General features: G+C 35.3%; 1 protein-coding gene, 1 long non-coding RNA gene and 1 pseudogene across 4 annotated transcripts; 1 reads left to right on the top strand and 2 right to left on the bottom strand.

Moving 5' to 3' along the window:
- Window positions 1-55: 55 nt before the first annotated feature.
- Window positions 56-5,095, bottom strand: LOC131021206 (transmembrane 9 superfamily member 5). 2 transcript variants are annotated; one of them, XM_057950307.1, is made up of 7 exons: window positions 3,709-5,095; window positions 3,187-3,227; window positions 2,117-2,705; window positions 1,858-1,989; window positions 1,207-1,363; window positions 631-1,115; window positions 56-434 (listed from the first exon to the last, which is right to left on the bottom strand). In XM_057950307.1, the coding sequence occupies exons 1-7, from the start codon at window positions 3,843-3,845 to the stop codon at window positions 218-220; spliced, it is 1,758 nt and encodes a 585-aa protein (XP_057806290.1). In that variant the 5' UTR covers window positions 3,846-5,095; the 3' UTR covers window positions 56-217. The 2 variants fall into 2 exon arrangements, with proteins under 2 accessions (XP_057806290.1, XP_057806298.1); XM_057950315.1 differs by having other exon boundaries at window positions 2,117-2,700.
- Window positions 5,096-6,185: 1,090 nt separating this feature from the next.
- On the top strand, window positions 6,186-9,276 carry LOC131021197 (uncharacterized). 2 transcript variants are annotated; one of them, XR_009100888.1, is made up of 3 exons: window positions 6,186-6,870; window positions 6,973-8,723; window positions 8,909-9,276. It is a non-coding gene; the product is annotated as an uncharacterized LOC131021197 (long non-coding RNA). The 2 variants fall into 2 exon arrangements; XR_009100889.1 differs by having other exon boundaries at window positions 6,191-6,870; window positions 6,973-7,566; window positions 8,211-9,276.
- Window positions 9,277-15,198: 5,922 nt separating this feature from the next.
- LOC131006665 (plasmodesmata-located protein 2-like) lies at window positions 15,199-15,789 on the bottom strand (annotated as a pseudogene).
- Between the last annotated feature and the right edge of the window lie 3,326 nt (window positions 15,790-19,115).

Genomic DNA, 19,115 nt, shown 5'->3' with positions numbered 1-19,115 from the left:
CGCACCTAATAGTAAAGTGAAATAGGAGAAGCAACGGAGAAACCGAGCGTCAGCATGCAGAACTGTGGAGAAATTGAAATGAAACGAGAAAGCAGGTGAGGTTTGAGGTGTCTACATTAGCAGAGTAACTTCCAACTTGTCTAATCTACTTTCAGCAGCATCCCAACAAAGAGATGATGTATACAAACAAAAAAGTCTACTCCAAGTACAGTGAAGCTTACTCACTCTTGATGGCATGGTATATGCGCCGGATAAACAGCAGCGACGCCTGTAAACTCACGGTGCCCAGCATCAAGAAAAATGCGTAGCAAATGCAGGCATTGTAGCCGAAGAAGAAAGCCGTCTGCAAGAGGCCGCTCATATTCGATTGCAGGTAGAAGTATATACAATAGCAGAACATGAAGATAGCTGTTGAGCCGCCGCGCATTACAGACCTAAAATTTGTAACAGCAAGGGTATAAACAGACCCTTTTTTGTGACGATGAAAATATGCAGTCGATAAAATGTCATAAAAGATAAGCAAGCATCGAAGTAGCCTTTCAAGAAAATGAGAAAATAGTGTTGTTGAACGCCTAGAATGTTAGTAAAAGACAAAACTACGAATTGCAAGAACTAGGTTGGAGGACATACCTCCACCACCATTCGTGGTCTTCGACAGCCAGTTGAAAATATGTCAACCCAACACTTAAAGTACTGGTGATCAGGATAAGGACAAGGAACATGAAGAACAAAACTCCGGGAGAGCTATAGACTTTATAGCCCCAGATTGTGGCGTACAAGTGGTGTAACTCGAGGGCAATGGCACTGAAAGGTAGAAGACCTGCAAGAAACATTTGGGCAGGGGTCTTCCGGTACCAAGCCAACGGAGGAATCTCCCGTGGACATTTGTTAGTGACAGGTGATGATGGGGAAGCAAATTTGTAGCGGTGTCCAAACAATCCACCTAGGGCAAATAGGGGAACTGATACTAGTATATATACGAGAACAATGACACATATCGTTCCAAGAGGAAGAGCTGCAGTCACCCCAAAAGATGCAGCCAGTATGTTGAGCATGAATGACGTGAAGAGCAAAGGACCTAAGAACAGTATTCCTGCGAGGAGGAGACTTTTTTCCTGCAAAAATTATTCATTGCCTTCCCATTTTTATTGGTATTTATTATTTAACAAAGAATGGCTTAATGTAGTTAGGGAAAAGCATCAATACCCATCCAGTTTCAGCATAGTGACTACAAAACGATGCAGATCTGTAGCCAGCAATTGCTGATGTAAGAATGTAAGAAATGAACACATAACTTGATAGAGAGCCACGGCTATACGGTTGGAAGACTCCCAGAAATGCCAAAATGAATAAAATGCAAATCCTGTATACCGGGAAAAAAAAAAATTTACTTGGATGATACAAGAAAAGTTAGTAAAAGATTGTGCTTAAATGAAATGTTGTCGAGGAGTACCGTTACTAAAGCACTGTAACTAAATTACAGGATGGTTGCATCATGGAGAAATTTTGAACTAAGAAAGAATTAGCTTGAAATACATGAAGATTTCTGATATGAAATTCCTAATAATTTTATTGTCATATTGAAGGTCTGAAGAAAGACAAGATCTAGCCGACTCATCTGGTATTGATGACCGAGAAGGGAACACGAGAATAACAAACTGAGGAATAAGAAGGGGCGATAAGAACTAAATGACTCATATGGTTTGTCAGCAGCTAAATGAACGAAACAAAATGTTACTTCTACAATGGAATCCATTAATTTTGACGACTAATTGTGCTATTGCACTATATGACAGCCACGAAACATATGACATGATATGGGAGATTAGAAAATTAATGAAAAAAAAGACAGCTTACATGGTCAACAACTGGGCACCACAGCCCAAAACTGCAGAGAACAATGGTAGATTTGTTGGGCATCTGAACACATCCCCATGAATATATTTCCATCCGACCTCTTTCTCCTCATCTTCATCTCCAATCGACCATCTGAAATAAATAATAGAGGGCTGAATTTAGAACCAGGTACGAGACTTCTATGTATAGCAACTTACACTGAATTATAAGCAGAAACATATGAGCAAAAAGCAATGAGTACCACAGCGCAGAAAGTTACTTTCTTAAGTCATTCTTGAGATGCCGCAGCAACAGCAAAGTAAGTAGTCCGATGAGCAGAATAACTATGACAATAGAATTAACGAATGAGAACCAATGACTTTGTTGGAGAATATGCAATAAGGAAGCTCTTGCATATCTCCCCATTCTGTTCTTGTATGGCATAGAGGTTCTTTTCCAAGATATAGAATAAGTGAACTCGACTTCAACATCAACATCTTCTGTTACATCTACCAAATGACTTGGCTCACTGAAGGCATTGATTTCTATGACTTGATTTCCATTGTAAAGAGCATCAAAGTGAACATGGGTAAATAGTAAAAACTTTTTCTCCTTCCCGTCAACTTTCCAGCTTTCATCCTCAATTTTGCCGATGTATGCCCAAAGTGGAAGGTCGTCATAGTACATTTGATAGTAAAAATCATTAGCGATAGCATCCCTGAATTTTGCAATATCGCCCTTAGTTAGCTTCTTTTGGCAAACAGCATCTCGGGTTTTGTTCAATGCAAATCTCAAATCATATAAAGCATTTGCCAATCGATCACCACCCAAAACTTCCCCAAAGCTTTCCTTCTTTTCAATCACCTGATCTGCCAATGAGATAAATAACGAGTTATGTATCTGCTTATAAAGGTACCTCATAGCAATGGGATCGAATAAACTTGAAAATGCAAGAGCATCATACATCTCAAAAAAATCACCTACAAAATTTTAGTCTAGAAGAGGAAACAAATAAGATTTCTTTAAGCAAGATGCATTCTTACATTAGTCTATTTTATTTGAGTATACTATGTCTCAAGGAAAACTCAATGCTTCAACTTCTGCTATCTTCATCATCTCAATATTCATTTTTCGCTTTTTTCTTTTCTTTTCTTTTCTTTTGAGTTTTCATTTTAGGCGAAAATAATCAATATTCAACTTTGAACTGAATGTATGTATTGGCTCTTAGCAATGCGCATATATAATCTAATAAGCAAATGATTACTGATAGACCATTGTCAAAAGAAAAAGAAAGACAGAGCAAGCTTAAGAGATGTTCTACAATCTACATTTACAAGTGTCAAAGCCAACCTGGACGACAGAAGGCCAACTTGTAATATTCATACGTTTCACTGCAAGCGAGTCGCAAGTAAAAGATGTCAGAACAAGTCGAATGTTAAAGGATCACACCTACTAGAATTTTCAGAGTAAACAGAAGCTCAGAATTGATGAAATTATGGAAACAATAAGGTTTTCAAATCTTAATACATAAGCCCAAAACAGAACAGCCAACATTGATTGTTAAAGTTCCTTACTAACCCCAATTCGATTCAAGGAGCTCGGATAACTGAAATTTTTGCAAGTAAAATTGGATATTTTAAGTTGGGTTCTCCACTCCAAACCATGATGAATCAATATATCATCAACTAATCTCGGGAAGAAATAAAACAACTCAAAAATGTGTATCAAAACCTATCAATCAACATCGTAAAACCAAAGACAGGCTAAATCTACTCCCTCCCTAATATCAGCAAGAATTCGTGAATGCCGAGGAATATCTTCCAATATACCAAAAAAAAGAGCTCACTGCAAACATTCTAGAAGAATCAGTACCTAGGGTTGTGAAGGGGGCCGATTTTGTTGACGAAAAGGGGCACGCGATCTCCCGCATTGTAGGTGTTGGCGCAATCAAGAGTGATAGGCAGCAGGAGTAACAGAGCAGTCACAACAGCAGATTTCAAAATTCCCATTCTCCCGCGATCTCGAATGTGCACTGCTCTTGAACCCCAACGGCGGAGGGCGGCGGAGGCAGAGCGGCGGGATTTACGTGATAAATAACGGTCAACGGTTATTTGCCGGTGAATCTTTAACTATCAACATTAAATCGCGCTTCTCTGTTACACGCTTTCGTAGGTGTCTAGTTGTCTACTTCTCTTCTCTTGCAAATTGTTTTGACTTTTGGGTTGGATTCGTTTCCCTTTTCAAAACTTATTTTTATATGAATAAAATCAAATCAAAATACACTTTTTTAAAGAGTAAAATTCAATTTTTTTTTGTTTTTTATGTTTCGAATTATTGATTGGTATCTGGTAGGCATGTCGATCGGTTCGGGTTTGGGTATCCGAACCGAAATTTTCGGTTACCCGAACCCGAAAATCGCCCATTTTCAATACCCATTACCGAACCGAAATAGGTGTTCGGTTATCATAACCGACTCGGTTAACCGAAAGAAAAAAAAAAGAAATTAAATTTCAAAAAAATTTGGAAAATAAAGAAATCGAACTATTTGGTTTTCTTACTGTCGAGTTTTCCAATTCAATTAGTTTGGAATGAAATTATGCAAAAGTGCAATATATGTGTGAAATTAAATATTGCCTCTCGACAAAATCCTCAATTCCTAATAATAATTGAGAGTTCCGCTTTAACAAATGAGAGATATGCATTAAACAAAAATGAATGGCACCCATGAAAAAGGAAAAAAGTCGATTCAGCTACCTCTACATTTACTTCAGAAGCAAATGAGAGAATGAATTTGGGGAAAATAGTAACCTTTCGATATTAATTTGCTTTTCCTGGAAATCTAAAATGTGCAGAGGTGCTGCGGCGATGGCTGCTACTTGCTGGAAGGCGGTGATGCGGCTGGAGGGCGGTGGCGACGGGAACGGCTGTTGGGTGATGGGCGGCGGCGCTGGACAGGGTTTTGTGGTAAAAGAATTGAGAGTGTGTTTGTGCGTGCGTAGCTTTTGCAGTTAGATTAGGAATTTAGAATTAGAAAATAGTAGTAATTTTTCTAATTATATAATTTTTACGTATAAATTTAATTTATTTTCGGTTATTCGGTTAACCCGATTCGGTTATCGGGTTAACCGATAACCGAAAATTTTAAAAATATACTAACCGAAAACCGATCCGATAACCGAAAAATCGGTTTTTGGGTATCCAAACCCGAATCGGTTCGATTCGGTTATTGGGTGAACCAATACCCAATAACCATTTAGACAGCCCTAGTATCTGGCATATCATTCGGAACATAAATCGATAATATCTTTTTATTTTTATGTGTATATGGCCTTTCTATTGTAATTCCTATAAGCTAAAAATATTGTACTATTAAATTTTTTTAGTAGATTGGTGTTGTTTTTTTTTTTAAATAGAATTATATGAAGATTATACTTATATTGTGTCTAAGACTCAATTATATCATTAAATTATTTCATGTTTCAGAAATATAACTTTATATTCCCTTCGTCCCAATAATAAGGTCTCCAATTTTCTTTTTCGACGTCCATTTATAATGTCTCAACTTTTTTTTTTTTGACTTGGGGGAGTTGGGGAGGAGGAGCAGTGGGGTTTGAACTCGGACCTCAATGTTCACACAGGAGGTCGCACCGCTTGGTGTCCCCTTGGGGACTAAAATATCTCAACTTAAAAATGAAATAATTTGCTTTATCAACTTTCTCTATCTCTCCCTCATCATTTACTTTATTTTTCTCCTACTTTTTCACTAGTCTTTATATCTCAACTCATTTACTTTATCTCTCTCTCTTACTTTATCTATATTTTATGGCTCATCTCATTTACTTTATCTATCTCTTATTTTATACTCCATCTGTCCCTGAAATAAGTTCATATTTTTCTTTTTTGGGACGTCCCCAAATAAGTTTCTCTTTCTTTCTTTCCATGTTTGGACAACTACCCCACCACTAATAATACTTTATTTATTCTTACTTTTCACTTTTTCACCACTCTCAATACTAATTATAACATCTTTTCACCTTTTCACCACTCTCAATACTAATTTTAACATATTTTTCTCCACTATCAATACACTTTACCATTTTTTCTTAAAACCCTTGTCGTCCCCAAAGAGGAACTTATTTTGGAGACGGAGGGAGTATATATTTTCTTAACTTGCGTATCCCATTTTTTTGGGACGTTATTATTGGGACGAAGAGAGTATTATAGTGTGATTTAAGTTACAAGATAGAAAAAAATAATAAGTCTAAATCTATATATTATATAAAACAACATTTTAACGGTAATATTTTACGCCAATACTTTTTGCTATTTAAAAAAACGTGATTAGCTTTAAGATAATCATGGTCATAGTTGATTTTTATCAAATAACCCATTCTCCCACAACTTCAGTAACTGCCGCCGCTTCTCTTGAAAAAGTGCAGGCGCTTCTCACCCGGCGAGTAAAACCACTACCATCTTTCTCTCTCTGCTCACCCGATGCCCATCAGCCATAGAGCAACTTTTCCATCTAATTTCATCATTCACAATTTCGAGTTGCGTGACTTACCGACGACCATCGTCCTGCAGCGATATTTGACGGCCGCCATTAGATAGAACAACCACCAATTTCTCCCCTTTCTCAGCCAATTGAAATAGAAACAACATTGTCATCTCCTATTTCTTTTATATTTTGTCTTTTGCTCCCAATCCAATTCATTTAATGGTGCTCTTTTTCAACTCTACCGCACCACAAATTTCACGTGCTATGCTCCACTGCGCTGCGCTCCTGCATCATCAACATTGAATTTTTCCAAGAAGAAGCATTGGAAGGTCGGTGAATACCCAGCTGAAATACAAAACTCCACTATGCAGATATTGAAAAGGAGAAGTCCTGTCAAAAACATGAAGAAAAAATTGGACAATCGACTCGCGGTTTCCAGCAAATTGAATGAGGGAAAGTTCGGGCTCACATCAGGGATTGTAAATTTGATGACAAAAGATGCAGAAATTTTGAGGCTCCTCAAGAAACTGAAAGTGGTAATTATGTTCTGTCTCTTATCTCTTTTATTTACATTTATTTGAAGACTTTGTTCTATATCATGACTTTTATTAAATATATTTTATTATATACTTTGGCAGCAAGCGGTTGAAATTAACAAGGATGAAAGTGGTACAGTTATGGATCTTTTTTCTTTTCTCTTTTTTTGAAATTTAATATAGTGGGAGTAGCATTGCCGATAGGAGTGGTGTTATTCTATATTTGAGAAAAAATGGAACTGTTGTTTTGTTATTGAAACTCTTCTATTTAGGCCTCGACAAGTTCTTTAATGTTTGGTTACATTACCAATATATGTGGATTATATTTTGAATACTGGAATAGAGAAGCATGTATGGAATGATTTTTTTGGAATAGTACATGTAATTTAGAGCATATGAGTATATGTTATGATGTTATTGGGATATGATTATTATTTTATGGTTTGCACTTTTTCCCAATTGTTATTGATATTATTATTCATATTGTCAATATGATTTTGTGTATTTCTTGTGGTATGTTATTCTAGATTTGGATATAAAGTTATAGTTTTGGAGCAAATAAGGAGGCGGAGCGATTGGGGCAGAGGTTGGCTGTCTGTGGCAAATAGCAATTGCCCAAAAGAGAGATTTTTTATAAAGAAAATATTGATGCGGCAGTGAAGTGGAACTCTAGAGAGACACCTTTTCCAGCACAAGGTAGAAGAAACTAAAATGTAAACTATGATAAATCTCTAATAATTAAGTCATGAATTTTAATCGTCTAGCTGTTTAATTTTGGTTGGGTGCACATTATTCTAAAAGTAAAAGATCATGATGGGAATTGAGTGTTTTTTAGGATTAAGAGAAGCATATAACTAAAGAAGCGCATGAATCTTTTATGTAACCCTCAATTAGTTGATTTGAACTCAAACAATTGTTTCAGTAAATTAGTTAAAACATGTCTCTAGAAAACGAGTTGATAAGTGAAGTTAGTTTCTTATAATTTTTTGTTCCTTGCAATTTATAAGTGAAGTTCTTGCAAGAACATGAGGGAATATATCTATGTTTATCCTTTTGATTTTGTTGTTTCTCTAAAATGTCAGTATGATAGAATGAGAACATATATTAGAAAGTGTTGTATGTAGGCACATTGTTTATGTGGCTAAACTGATGTGTTATATAATTTTGTATCGAGCAATATCTTCAAGTTATGACATAATTTATTTTAGTGCACATCCTACAAGAAAATGAATATCAGGTTTAGGATCTAAGCTATTTGAAAATAATGGCTTGAAAAGGCTTAGGATCTAAGCTTTCAAATGTATTGACGATCAATCCAACTGAATTGGGTATATTGATAGAGAAATTAAGGAAATTTTGGTAATCTGAGGAAGCTGAGCATGGGCCTTAACATGTCGGAAGAGGGGATGGGAGGAACGTCGGGATTGGGAGCATGGGTAAGGTCATTCATGTCTTTGAAGCTTTTGGTGGTGCTTCTATGGATAAAGGGGAAGTGAAGAAAAAATATGAGAATGTAAGCTCCGGAGGTGACGAAGTAATAAGTAGGGATACGGAGTTGGGCGGCGATGGAAAGGGACTCGCTGCAGAAGAAGTCGATGATGGAGGTGGAGACAGTAGAGATGGAGTCCAGGGCGCGCCAAAAGCTCGGGGTTGCTGCGGTGGAGGACCTCAAAGATGACGACCTCCATGGAGGGGGAAGGCGTAGAGGTCGAGGGACACAACGGGGAAGTGGTGGAACCGATGTTGAAGAAGGGCGGTGCCACCAGGACAGTGATGAATAGGGAGGGATGGTGGTGGATGATGAATTTCTCAAGCTCCACCATGGACGCCAGGTGGCCCATTCCTGAAGATAGGTAGAGGACTATCATCTTCAAGTTCACTTAATTCATCTCATCCATGCTGCTTATATATCATCTAGCTACTAATCAGGATTTTGCTAATGATCAATGTTTGAGGACAATATTGATCACAATTTCACCTGTCTTCACATATAACTATTGGCTTTTAATTTTTAGTACTTAGCAATTTGCATTTGCAGCACGAAAGTGACGTCTTCACCAAAGTAATTATTACTATTGCTTTGCAACTTGCACCACGATTAGATGGTAGCTCTATCTATTCTTTTTCTTTTCTTTCTTTGAAGTTATGTTATCTTCAAAATGATTTTTGGAATTTTGAAGTCTAGAAATTAAAGAAAATAGATTAGAAGATGTAGAGCGATATGAAGAAGTATTTGGAAGAAGCAGAAGAGCTAAGAAGAAAAGCACCATTTGGGAGAAGAAGCGTAGGAGCGAAGAAGTAGAAGACCAAAAAAGAAAAAGAAAGTTGCGTTAATACTAATATGGATTCTTAAATACTATTGAGCTAATCAGTTTGGACCATGAAATGAAATAATTTTATATGTTTGATTTTGTGTTAATAATGAAAACTATCCATTTCAATTTGTAAAGAAAAAAAATACCTATTTTTACTATTCTATAATTTCAAGAAAGAAAATAAAGGTGTTTTCATCAAACATGATGAAACTTAAAAATTATTCACTTGAAGATAATAATAATAATAATAATAATAATAATAATAATAATAATAATAATAATAATAATAATAATAATAATAATAGAATGAATTATATCTATATGATATATAACTAATATTCATTATTATTTATACTTGCTTTTGATTTTAATGAATTTAGGTATTTATACTCATGTTCTTTATCGAGTAATTGATATGAATTATTTTATTTTAAAAAAACTCATTTGCTTATACTTTAATTTTATTTAATATTAATATTATTATTAATATTAATATTAATTTATTTAATTAAAATATCATTCAATTTCAATGTTCGCTGTGCATCGCACGGGTGGACGTACTAGTTAAATTATGAAGTCTCATTTTACACGATTAAAAAATTACAACTAACCGTATCAAATAAGCGAAAATGAAGCATGGAAACTCAATTTCTTAATTTTTATTCTTTTTTACGTGAATGAATTTGGGCTCATTGAATATGGACGTGGATAATCTATATACTGGGCTTTTCCTGATAATAGGCCGTTGAATTTCGTTTAGAACACTACTATACGTAACCACCAAAATTTTCGTTATAACGCTCATTAAAAAGCATAATTAAAATATTAATAAAAGTACATTTTTATCCCAATTTATTTTTAGTAATTAATCCCAAAAATGCTAGGCAAACTACATCAAATATATATAAACCCCCTTTCAAAAAATTATGTATCGCCTGTTTTAGCAAAATATAACACTATAAGTAATGATTTATCATCTAGTAAATCCTTCTTTTTCTAATTCGTAAAGTAAATCAAAAATTGCTATACATATGTAGTCCTTGACTCCTCATCTTTCTCAATCATTTGCATTGCATTGCATCGCACCACCAAAATCATTCAAAATTAAGTGAATCCTCGGGCGAAGAAGCCAACATACGGCAACCGCTATTGAAATATATATATATATATATATATATATATATAGGGGAAGGCTAAAATAAGAACGCTTCTTAAAATATAAATTATGAACCATTTTCAGCCCTTAGATCATCAAGATCTACGGTTGATTCATCATCTTGTTGGATAAATTCATGGTCCTGAGTTCGAATCTCAAAGGTAGCAAAAAATTATTTTTCGCAATTCATACCATTATACAGTTTATTCATGCATGTTATACATAAAATTCATGCATTTTTGCTGGTTCGTAATTCTTAAAATAAGGGTGGTTTATTGAATAACCGCCCCATATATATATATATATATATATATATATATATATATATATATATATATATATATATATATATATATATATATATGCGAATGCTAAAATAAGAACGCTTCTTAAAATATAAATTATGAACCATTTTCAGCCCTTAGATCATCAAGATCTACGGTTGATTCATCACCTTGTTGGATAAATTCATGGTCCTGAGTTCGAATCCCAAAGGTAGCAAAAAATTATTTTTCGCAATTAATGCCTTTATACAGTTTATTCATGCGTGTTATACATAAAATTCATGCATTTTTGTTGGTTCGTAATTCTTAAAATAAGGGTGGTTTATTGAATAACCGCCCCCTATATATATATATATATATATATATATATATATATATATATATATATATATATATATATAACTCATGGCGAAGCACAAGACGCCGGCCAATAAGCCGAGCCTCGTTAAAATCTTTCCGACAAAAATCCTATGGGAAAAACACTGTGAAAAGAAAGCCAACATACGACAACTATTGTCGTCAACAATGAAGTATAATTAAGAGTTTCAAGAATCCTATAAAGTATTGGAGAAGCGGATGCTACTATCCTCCTTTCCTCGCTGGTGGCGTCGCCTCCCTCTCTCGATTTGACGACCAAATTCTAAATATAGTTGAAGGTGTAATTTTTTTTATTATTCTTTCCCCTTCAAATATGGGGGCTATACAATTTTTCTAGAGAAATGATGCTATACATATTCGGGATTAATTATTAAAAATTTAAATTTGGAGATATAAGGGTAAAAATATATAATATTTTATTTATGTCTTTAAATGGGGGACTATAATAAAAAATTTGAGCGTTATGTATAAAATTAACCAACAGTAAATTTACACAAAATTTAAATTTCCATCTTTCTTTTCTGTCACATTTATTTAAAACTTTATTTCCTCGAGTCAAATACGATAATTGAAATCGGATATTTAGGGACATTACTAATATTAATAAATAAAACTTTGAAAAGAATAAGTCAATGTGTGTGCATGAATCATGGCTGCAAATTCATATCTTGAAATTATTAGAAGATAAATCCCAAGAAATATAGCCAAGTGGAAAGTGGAACTTGTTCAAGGCAGGCATTTAAGTTACTTGAAGCACTAGATAATCAAGATTATGTAGATTAGTTTCTTAATAGTTGACTATAAGCAACATTTCTACTAAATTAAGAAGTTTCATAGTCAAAGAAGCTATCACGAGCATCTCAAGTATGTCTTTGTGAAATTAATTATTCTATAAGCAAAGTATAGATCTCCAAACAAAGAAGATCGCAACTAAAAAAAATCTCATGTTTTTCTATAATTTAATAAATGTGATATGCAAATAGCCGTGAAAATGACTTCCTTGCAAACAGATGATTACGGAATTTATAATTTATTTATACATATTTTTACGCATATAAAAGGTAGCGGTTCAAACGAGTTCAAGTATTTAGAGTATAAAATAAAATTATTTTTACTCTTCATCAGAATATGAAGATTTTCGGTAAATATATGACTTTGTTTAATGTATTCATAATGTAGAGTTCAAAATCTCATATGTGTCAAAATTTCTATTTTTTTAATTCATATTTTTTTCACAGTGAATTCATAATATTTCATGACATATTCAAAATGAAATTATTTTTTAAGTGAGATTTGTATAATAACCTCTCTCTCTTTCTCTCTCTCTAATCATTATATCGATTTATTCATGTATTAACATTTCTCACGAAAGACAGTCATTTTTATTGAATCTATCCCCCCAATAAGATTGCTATTTTTCGTGAGATGCGAAATGAATGATTAAGCCACTATATAGTGATGAATAAGACAGTATACATTGTTGAATAATGCTATTCAGAAAATTAATAAAAGTTTCGCTCCCTCCAGGATTCGAACCCAAGTAAAAAATATATATCTTTAGGTAAATATCAGCTATAAGATACATTAAATCAAATACCTACAAATGGATATAAGATCTCACCATATATAAGGGGATCTCATTGGAACTCATTCCCTATATATATATATAGGATGTGCTTCTATTGAGAAACCTCCTTAAAGCTAGAAATTAAAATGAATCTCCTCCATTGATTAATTGGTAACAGACGGATCATATCAAATTAGTTTTCTGATTTAATAATTAAGATTATCAGCCATAAATTCATTTTCTCGTTTGTAAGGGTTAAATCCGTCCGATTCATTTCTATTAGATTACGAATATTAATCATATCGCAGATTTTTCTCTCCTTCCATACAAAATGGTGAGTTCGAATTGATTACCATGTATTGTATTTATGGATTCCTGGTTCAAAATCTCATTTTTCACAGAACATATTCGATTAAAAGAAGACGGTTGCGACGATTTGAAGGAGGTTGATTTTTCGGCGAACTATGTTGTTGCGTTAATCATGCGTTGATTGGCGAACTTATTTATGATTTTCCCCCCATTGATTTACTTGTAATTATGTTGGTAATTAACCGATGTTTGATTTGGACATGACCATGTTTTTAGAGTAAAAATTTAAAATGCCCACTTCCTTATCTTTTTTTGTAAAAATGCCCTATCTTATTATACAAAGCATTCTATGCCCTATTCTTTAAGTACCCTTTGATTTGATAGGTTTGCTTGATTTTTTGTGAAAGTCTTACACATTTGACCGATTTAACAACTATCAATCATAAAAGTCAACGATTTGACAGCTATCAGTCAAGAGTACATAAGACCGGTGGGTGGCTAGATCATGTGTCCGGCCGGGCGGACACATGATTTCACCGGCCGGACACATGTCTGACCGATAAAATCATGTGTCCGGCCGTTAAAATCATGTGTCGGGCCGGTGAAAACATGTGTCCGGCCGGGCGGACACATAATTTCACCGACCGGACACATGATCCAACCGATAAAATCATGTGTCCGGCCGGCCGGACACATGATCTAGCCACCCACCGATCATATGTACTCTTGACTGATAGCTGTCAAATCGTTCTTTTATGACCGATGGCTGTCAAATCGGTCAAATGTGTAAGACTTTCACAAAAAATCAAGCAAACCCATCAACATCAAAAGGTAAATTAGGCACTTCACATATTTATGGCATCGAATGCTTTCTATGATAAGAGAGGATATTTTTCAAAAAACACATAAGGGATGGGGCATTTTTGCCCATTAACACATGTTTTTATGTGTTTTTATTTGTTTTAGATGATTTTTTAGGGATCTTCAATGAAATGCTCAGGAATTTTAATTATTAACCATGTTAGTTCTTTTGTTGTTTTTTGTTTTGCAGATTAAGTTTTATTCGAATATATTATAATTGAATTAGCATCCCGATGTCTTTGTTTATATGTGAACGCACTTCTGAATTTTTGCGAACATATAACATTTTTTGACAATTTTTATTTATTTTGCTTTGTTCGTGTATACGGTCGCATAGGTGATGAAGCCAGGATGTGTATCAATTTGGTGCGTTAATCCCGGATTGATCGGCAGACTTATTTATGAATTTTTTCGATTGATTTACTTGTAGTTATGTTGGTAGTTAACCGGTGCTTGATTTGGACATGACCATGTTTTTATATTTTTTTATTTGTTTTAGTTGGATTTTTTAGAGCTCTTCAATGGGAATACTCGGGAATTTTAATCATTTATCATGTTTTGTTCTTTTATTGTTTTTTATTTTGCAGAATAAGTTTTGTTCGAACATATTATAATTGAATTAACATTTTTTACCTATTACATGTGAATGCACTTAGAGTTGTCTAAAAGGATATCGAGTATTGGATAACCCGATAATCGACCAACCCTTCGGGTTTGGTTATCCAATAACCAATTTTTTTGGTTATTGCATCGGTTTCGGTGATTACATTTTCAAAAAATTTGGGTATCGATTAACCCGATAACCGATTCGGGTTAACCGAATAACTAATTTGTATTTAATTAATAATTTAATATTTATATTTTAATTATTTTTTTATAAAAAATTTGATATTTAATTAAAATTAAATTATATTGTATTAAAAAATAAGAATGAGTCTTGGTTTAGTGGATAAGTTGCTCCTTGTATTTGTTGGAGACTTGGGTTCAATTCCTCTAATGAGCAATTTATGTGAATTTAATTTTTAAAATTGATGTTGGATACTCTAATAACTTAATCGGTTAACCGAACACCTAAATCGGTTATTGGGTAACCGAACACCTAAATTGGTTCGAGAATGGTTATTGAAAATGGGCGAAAATCGATTTTGGGTAACCGAACCCGAACCGATCGACAGGCCTAAACATACTTTTGAATTCTTGTGAACGGGTAATTCTATTCATAGCCTCCATTTTACTCTTTATAGCCTTTTAATTTAAAAAATTATTTAATAATTCATTATTTTATCCTTATAGCTAAACGATAACTCACTTCCTAATCTAAAATCTTGCTGGAGTATAGCACAAAAGAGAAGTATGAAGACAATCGCCACTCATGCGTGTTTTATCCAGAAAGGTTCAAGAAAATCAATAGTTTTATGAATAACCATGATAAGCTAATAGTCAAAGTTATTGTGATAGTCATAGGGCAGCTTCAACTTCACTTTTTTTGCACTATCCCATCACGTACACTGATTCATAGGCGCCGACGTAGAACCCCTATCGTCTCTCCCCACTCTTTTCACTATCTCCCCCAATGTCAGATCCAATCGGTCCCCGAACCCGGCCCCACTCGCCCAATTCAACCCGCAAATCTTGTACAGCAGCTCGACCCCGCTCACCTGCCTAAACTTGGAGATCTCGTACTGTAGGTAGCATCCGTTGAGCTAAACCCTTGTCGTGATTGCTTGCCCGCACAGCTTTTGCGCCAAATTGGGGTTTTTTTTTCACGCAACTGTTGCAGTCGCAGCCAGAGATGTCGCTTACATTGGAAGAGGCCGTTGACAGCGGCCGATGTCCCGTCGCCTGACGTCGTTTGTAGAAATTGGCATAGGAGGATTGGGAGATAAACGTGTCGAAGAGAGTTCGAAGTGTTTCGCTATAAAGGACGTTGGAATTTTGGAAGTTCTAGTCGACGCAGCCTTTGAAGACGAGGGCTGAATAGTCAGTGGATGAGGTGAGTATGGAGGAGAGAAGGAGCGTTAGGAGTAGGAGAGACTGAGGTAGTCCCATTAAATTCCTAAATGTTTGATAAATTTCTGGGATGAGAATTTGTGGGGCTTTTTGTAGATTAGATTCTAGAATTTTTGGAATTTGGGATATGATGTTTGAGTTCAGTTGAGTCTGTGAATGCGATCTAGATAGGCTTTGGAGGTTTATAGAGTAATATCAAGGGCTTAATTTCCCCTTGCTGTTGTTTGCACATGTTTTATGATTATCTTGTGTTGTTTTTGTGGAGATTGTGATATAATCATATAGTGATTTACGTTGTATGTTTTGTAGTTGCTTTATAAATTTAAGAAATGAAATTAATTGGAGGCTATGAGGATAAAATATTAAGTTAAGAAATATTTAAAAAAATAAATAAATTAAGAAGGCTATAATGAGTAAATTGGAGGTTATGTATAGAATCACCCCTTGCGACCATATAACATTTTTTTGACGATATTTATCTGTTATGCTTTGTTTGTGTATATGGTCGCATAGAAGATGAAACCAGGATGTGTGTCAGATAAACGAGGTATCAATTTGTACATTCCTAATAATAATATGAACTTTGGTTTGTTATTTACTATGTGGATGACTTTTTTATCAAATATTTTATTTCCTATGTGTTGATGAGTTAGTATGTTGAATTGTATTTGGCAGATAATACAAACCTTATTATACAAGGTACATGTGTACTTAGTTTAAATGTTTGTTGGTTGACAACTCATTATATTAATAAAACTATATTTCAACATAGATACCCCAAATGACACATCATTTTCACCAGTCAACAAACTGACGAAGATGAGTTTTGGGCATATTTCATACATTGATAAAGGTATTTTAAAGATATAATTGTATTAGATATTTATATTAATTAATAGATACTATGTTCCTTAAATAGATTGCATTGGTTGTTCATTACACACACAGGAAAATCGATAGATGATATTGTGTCGGTCCGTCCTCCTGCAACAGTTGTTGGATCAAAACATATATTTAATAGGGTAAACTATATTTACTTACTAGAAAAAAAGTATAATTCATGTTGGATATTTGAAATCATCATCATTTTTTTATAATGGTTAAATCCATGTCAAAAATAAAGAAGTCTTCTAGAAACGTTATCATGCATCCGGACAAAAGGCAGGCAAGAAGAAACATGGTGACCTGACATTCCAAAGAGGCAAGCAGTTTATAACCATATCAAAAGGTGTAAGATGCCCTCGTCGTGGATTGAAACCGGATGTTCATCAGCATTACACTGGAAGAAAGCCTAAACTCTCAACTTTGAATACAAGAACAACGCCAACCGCATTCCACGACGCTTTATTAAAACTCAATGATATACAAAAGAATGCAGTTCAAGAATACTTAGATGCAGTCGTTCATCAGGACGATGAGAATGTGGGTCAAGAAGTTGGGGTGGATGAATGCATATTATCGAAAAAGGTAACGATGGAGGCTGTTCAGATTGCCTAACGAATGAAAAATTCGCCATTTTTGTAGATAGTGCATCGACAGTTGAGAAAAAATCACAGGTCTTCAAAGATGGTGTGGACGAGGCATGGGTTAACAAGGATGCAGATAAAGCAAACCTCCATCGCAAGGTATTGTAATTGGTGACGATGATATAGATTTTCCTAATGATTTCTTAGCTTGGATAGATGTTGCTTGCTTGCGCTGAAGCATACTCCGAAAAAAAAAAAGGAAAAAAATCAACAGGTTGAAATCCTTAGCTTTGACCTATGTATGACATATGAAGATGTCATGGTACGCAGTGAGGTAATATATTATGTTGGGTTAAATGCATGTAATATCATGAACTTAAGCCGAATTCCAAATTTAGCACGACTTTTAAAAGTTCCAATTAATATGACTACCTTTGCTCCGTGTTCAATTTTAGCACTCCGGCCGGCGAGCAAAACGCTGCATTTTGATCGCCAAGCTTTGTCTCTCCCTCCGCCCCTCAACCACTTTCTCCCTCTAGTAGCCACCATCATCTTCCCCCTCACCTCCACCATGCTACGTCGCCGGCAAAGACTCCATCGCACTCACAGTCGCCCACTCCGACGCCGACCTCCGCGGCCTCATCGCCAACCACCCCAAAAACGCCGACAATCTTTGCTATCTCGTCCCAAGCTCTTCCACCGCCAAGCTCTCTCTCTCTCTCTCTTGCCGCCTCCACCACCACTTCTTCCACCGCCCTGCCTTCCCTCGCTCGCTCCAATTCGGAACAGCAAAGGGCCCGTAGCCAATCGGAGCCCTAACTCCCCAAACTCACCGCCTTTGCTCTGAATCGGGGAGGACGGCGCGACGATGAAGCTTCCATTGGCGTCGGAGCTGGAGAATCGCTGGTGGTGGTAGACTTCGTCTACTCGCTGGAGAGGGCGAAGGACGAGCGGCGATTGATTTGCAGAACACGGCGACGCTAAACCGAGGGAGGCGATTTCTGATTTGGAAAGTTAGGGCTTTCTATTTCGTTGCTTCTTTTGACTTGAGAGAGAAGCGTATTAACAGTGAGGGGAACTGAGGCAGCGACTCCGGCGGAAATTATGGAAGTGTTGGCGGCATTTGGAGAAAGGAAATTAGGGCCGACCTCGCCGGACCGAGACTGAGAGGAAGAACCGACCTCGCCGGACCTCAGAGCGGCGGCAGTAGCAGCCCCTATCTCTCTCTCTCTCTAGTACAAAGTTATGACGTGTCTGCCGGAAGACACGTCATTGCCACGTGGTTCTGCCGGAAAATAAATCGGTGCTAAAATTGAACACGGAGCAAAGGTAGTCATATTAATTGGAACTTTTTAAAGTCGTGCTAAATTTGGAATTCGACCTAAGTTCATGATATTACATGCATTTAACCCTATTATGTTCTATAAAATGAAAAAAATTACAACAATAACATACTATATTAACTGTTGGATAAGTATAAAAAACACTAGGTATTGATCCATAATTGACCATAAGTATTATATTTAACATGTATTTCATATTATGTATGTTCCTTTCGGATTCATCATGTGCCCAACAAATGATGTGCAACAATGCCATGTTCAACACATTTATGTTGAATGTTCATAATCATTCACACACACACACACACACACACACACATATATATATATATATATGTGTATATATATATAGGGAAGGGCTAGGGTGAAAACACTCCTTAGTGTATAAAATAGGAACAATATATATGTTCGTAGATTGACTCAAAATAAACGGTTGAGATCAATCTGGAGTTAAATATTCAGTTCGTAGACTTCATGATTCATAGATATCAAGTACAAAAGGGTATTTTTGGGATTGCATTTCTGACCATCCATTTTTATCTCACGCGGTTTCGTG

Source organism: Salvia miltiorrhiza, chromosome 1 (genome assembly GCF_028751815.1).
Source record: "Salvia miltiorrhiza cultivar Shanhuang (shh) chromosome 1, IMPLAD_Smil_shh, whole genome shotgun sequence".
Classification (NCBI taxonomy): domain Eukaryota; kingdom Viridiplantae; phylum Streptophyta; class Magnoliopsida; order Lamiales; family Lamiaceae; genus Salvia; species Salvia miltiorrhiza.
Note: the sequence above shows the minus strand (reverse complement) of the source record. Positions and strands in the feature narration are given on the sequence as shown.

Bases quoted from the DNA above. Each gene is read 5' to 3' on its own strand.
- LOC131021206 (XM_057950307.1), bottom strand. From the start codon at position 3,845: ATGGGAATTTTGAAATCTGCTGTTGTGACTGCTCTGTTACTCCTGCTG. The intron at 2,706-3,186 runs GTTGGCTTTGAC...TCTCATTGGCAG, and splicing joins GTTGGCCTTCTGTCGTCCAG to ATCAGGTGATTGAAAAGAAG. The intron at 1,990-2,116 runs GTAACTTTCTGC...TATTTATTTCAG, and splicing joins CTCAAGAATGACTTAAGAAA to ATGGTCGATTGGAGATGAAG.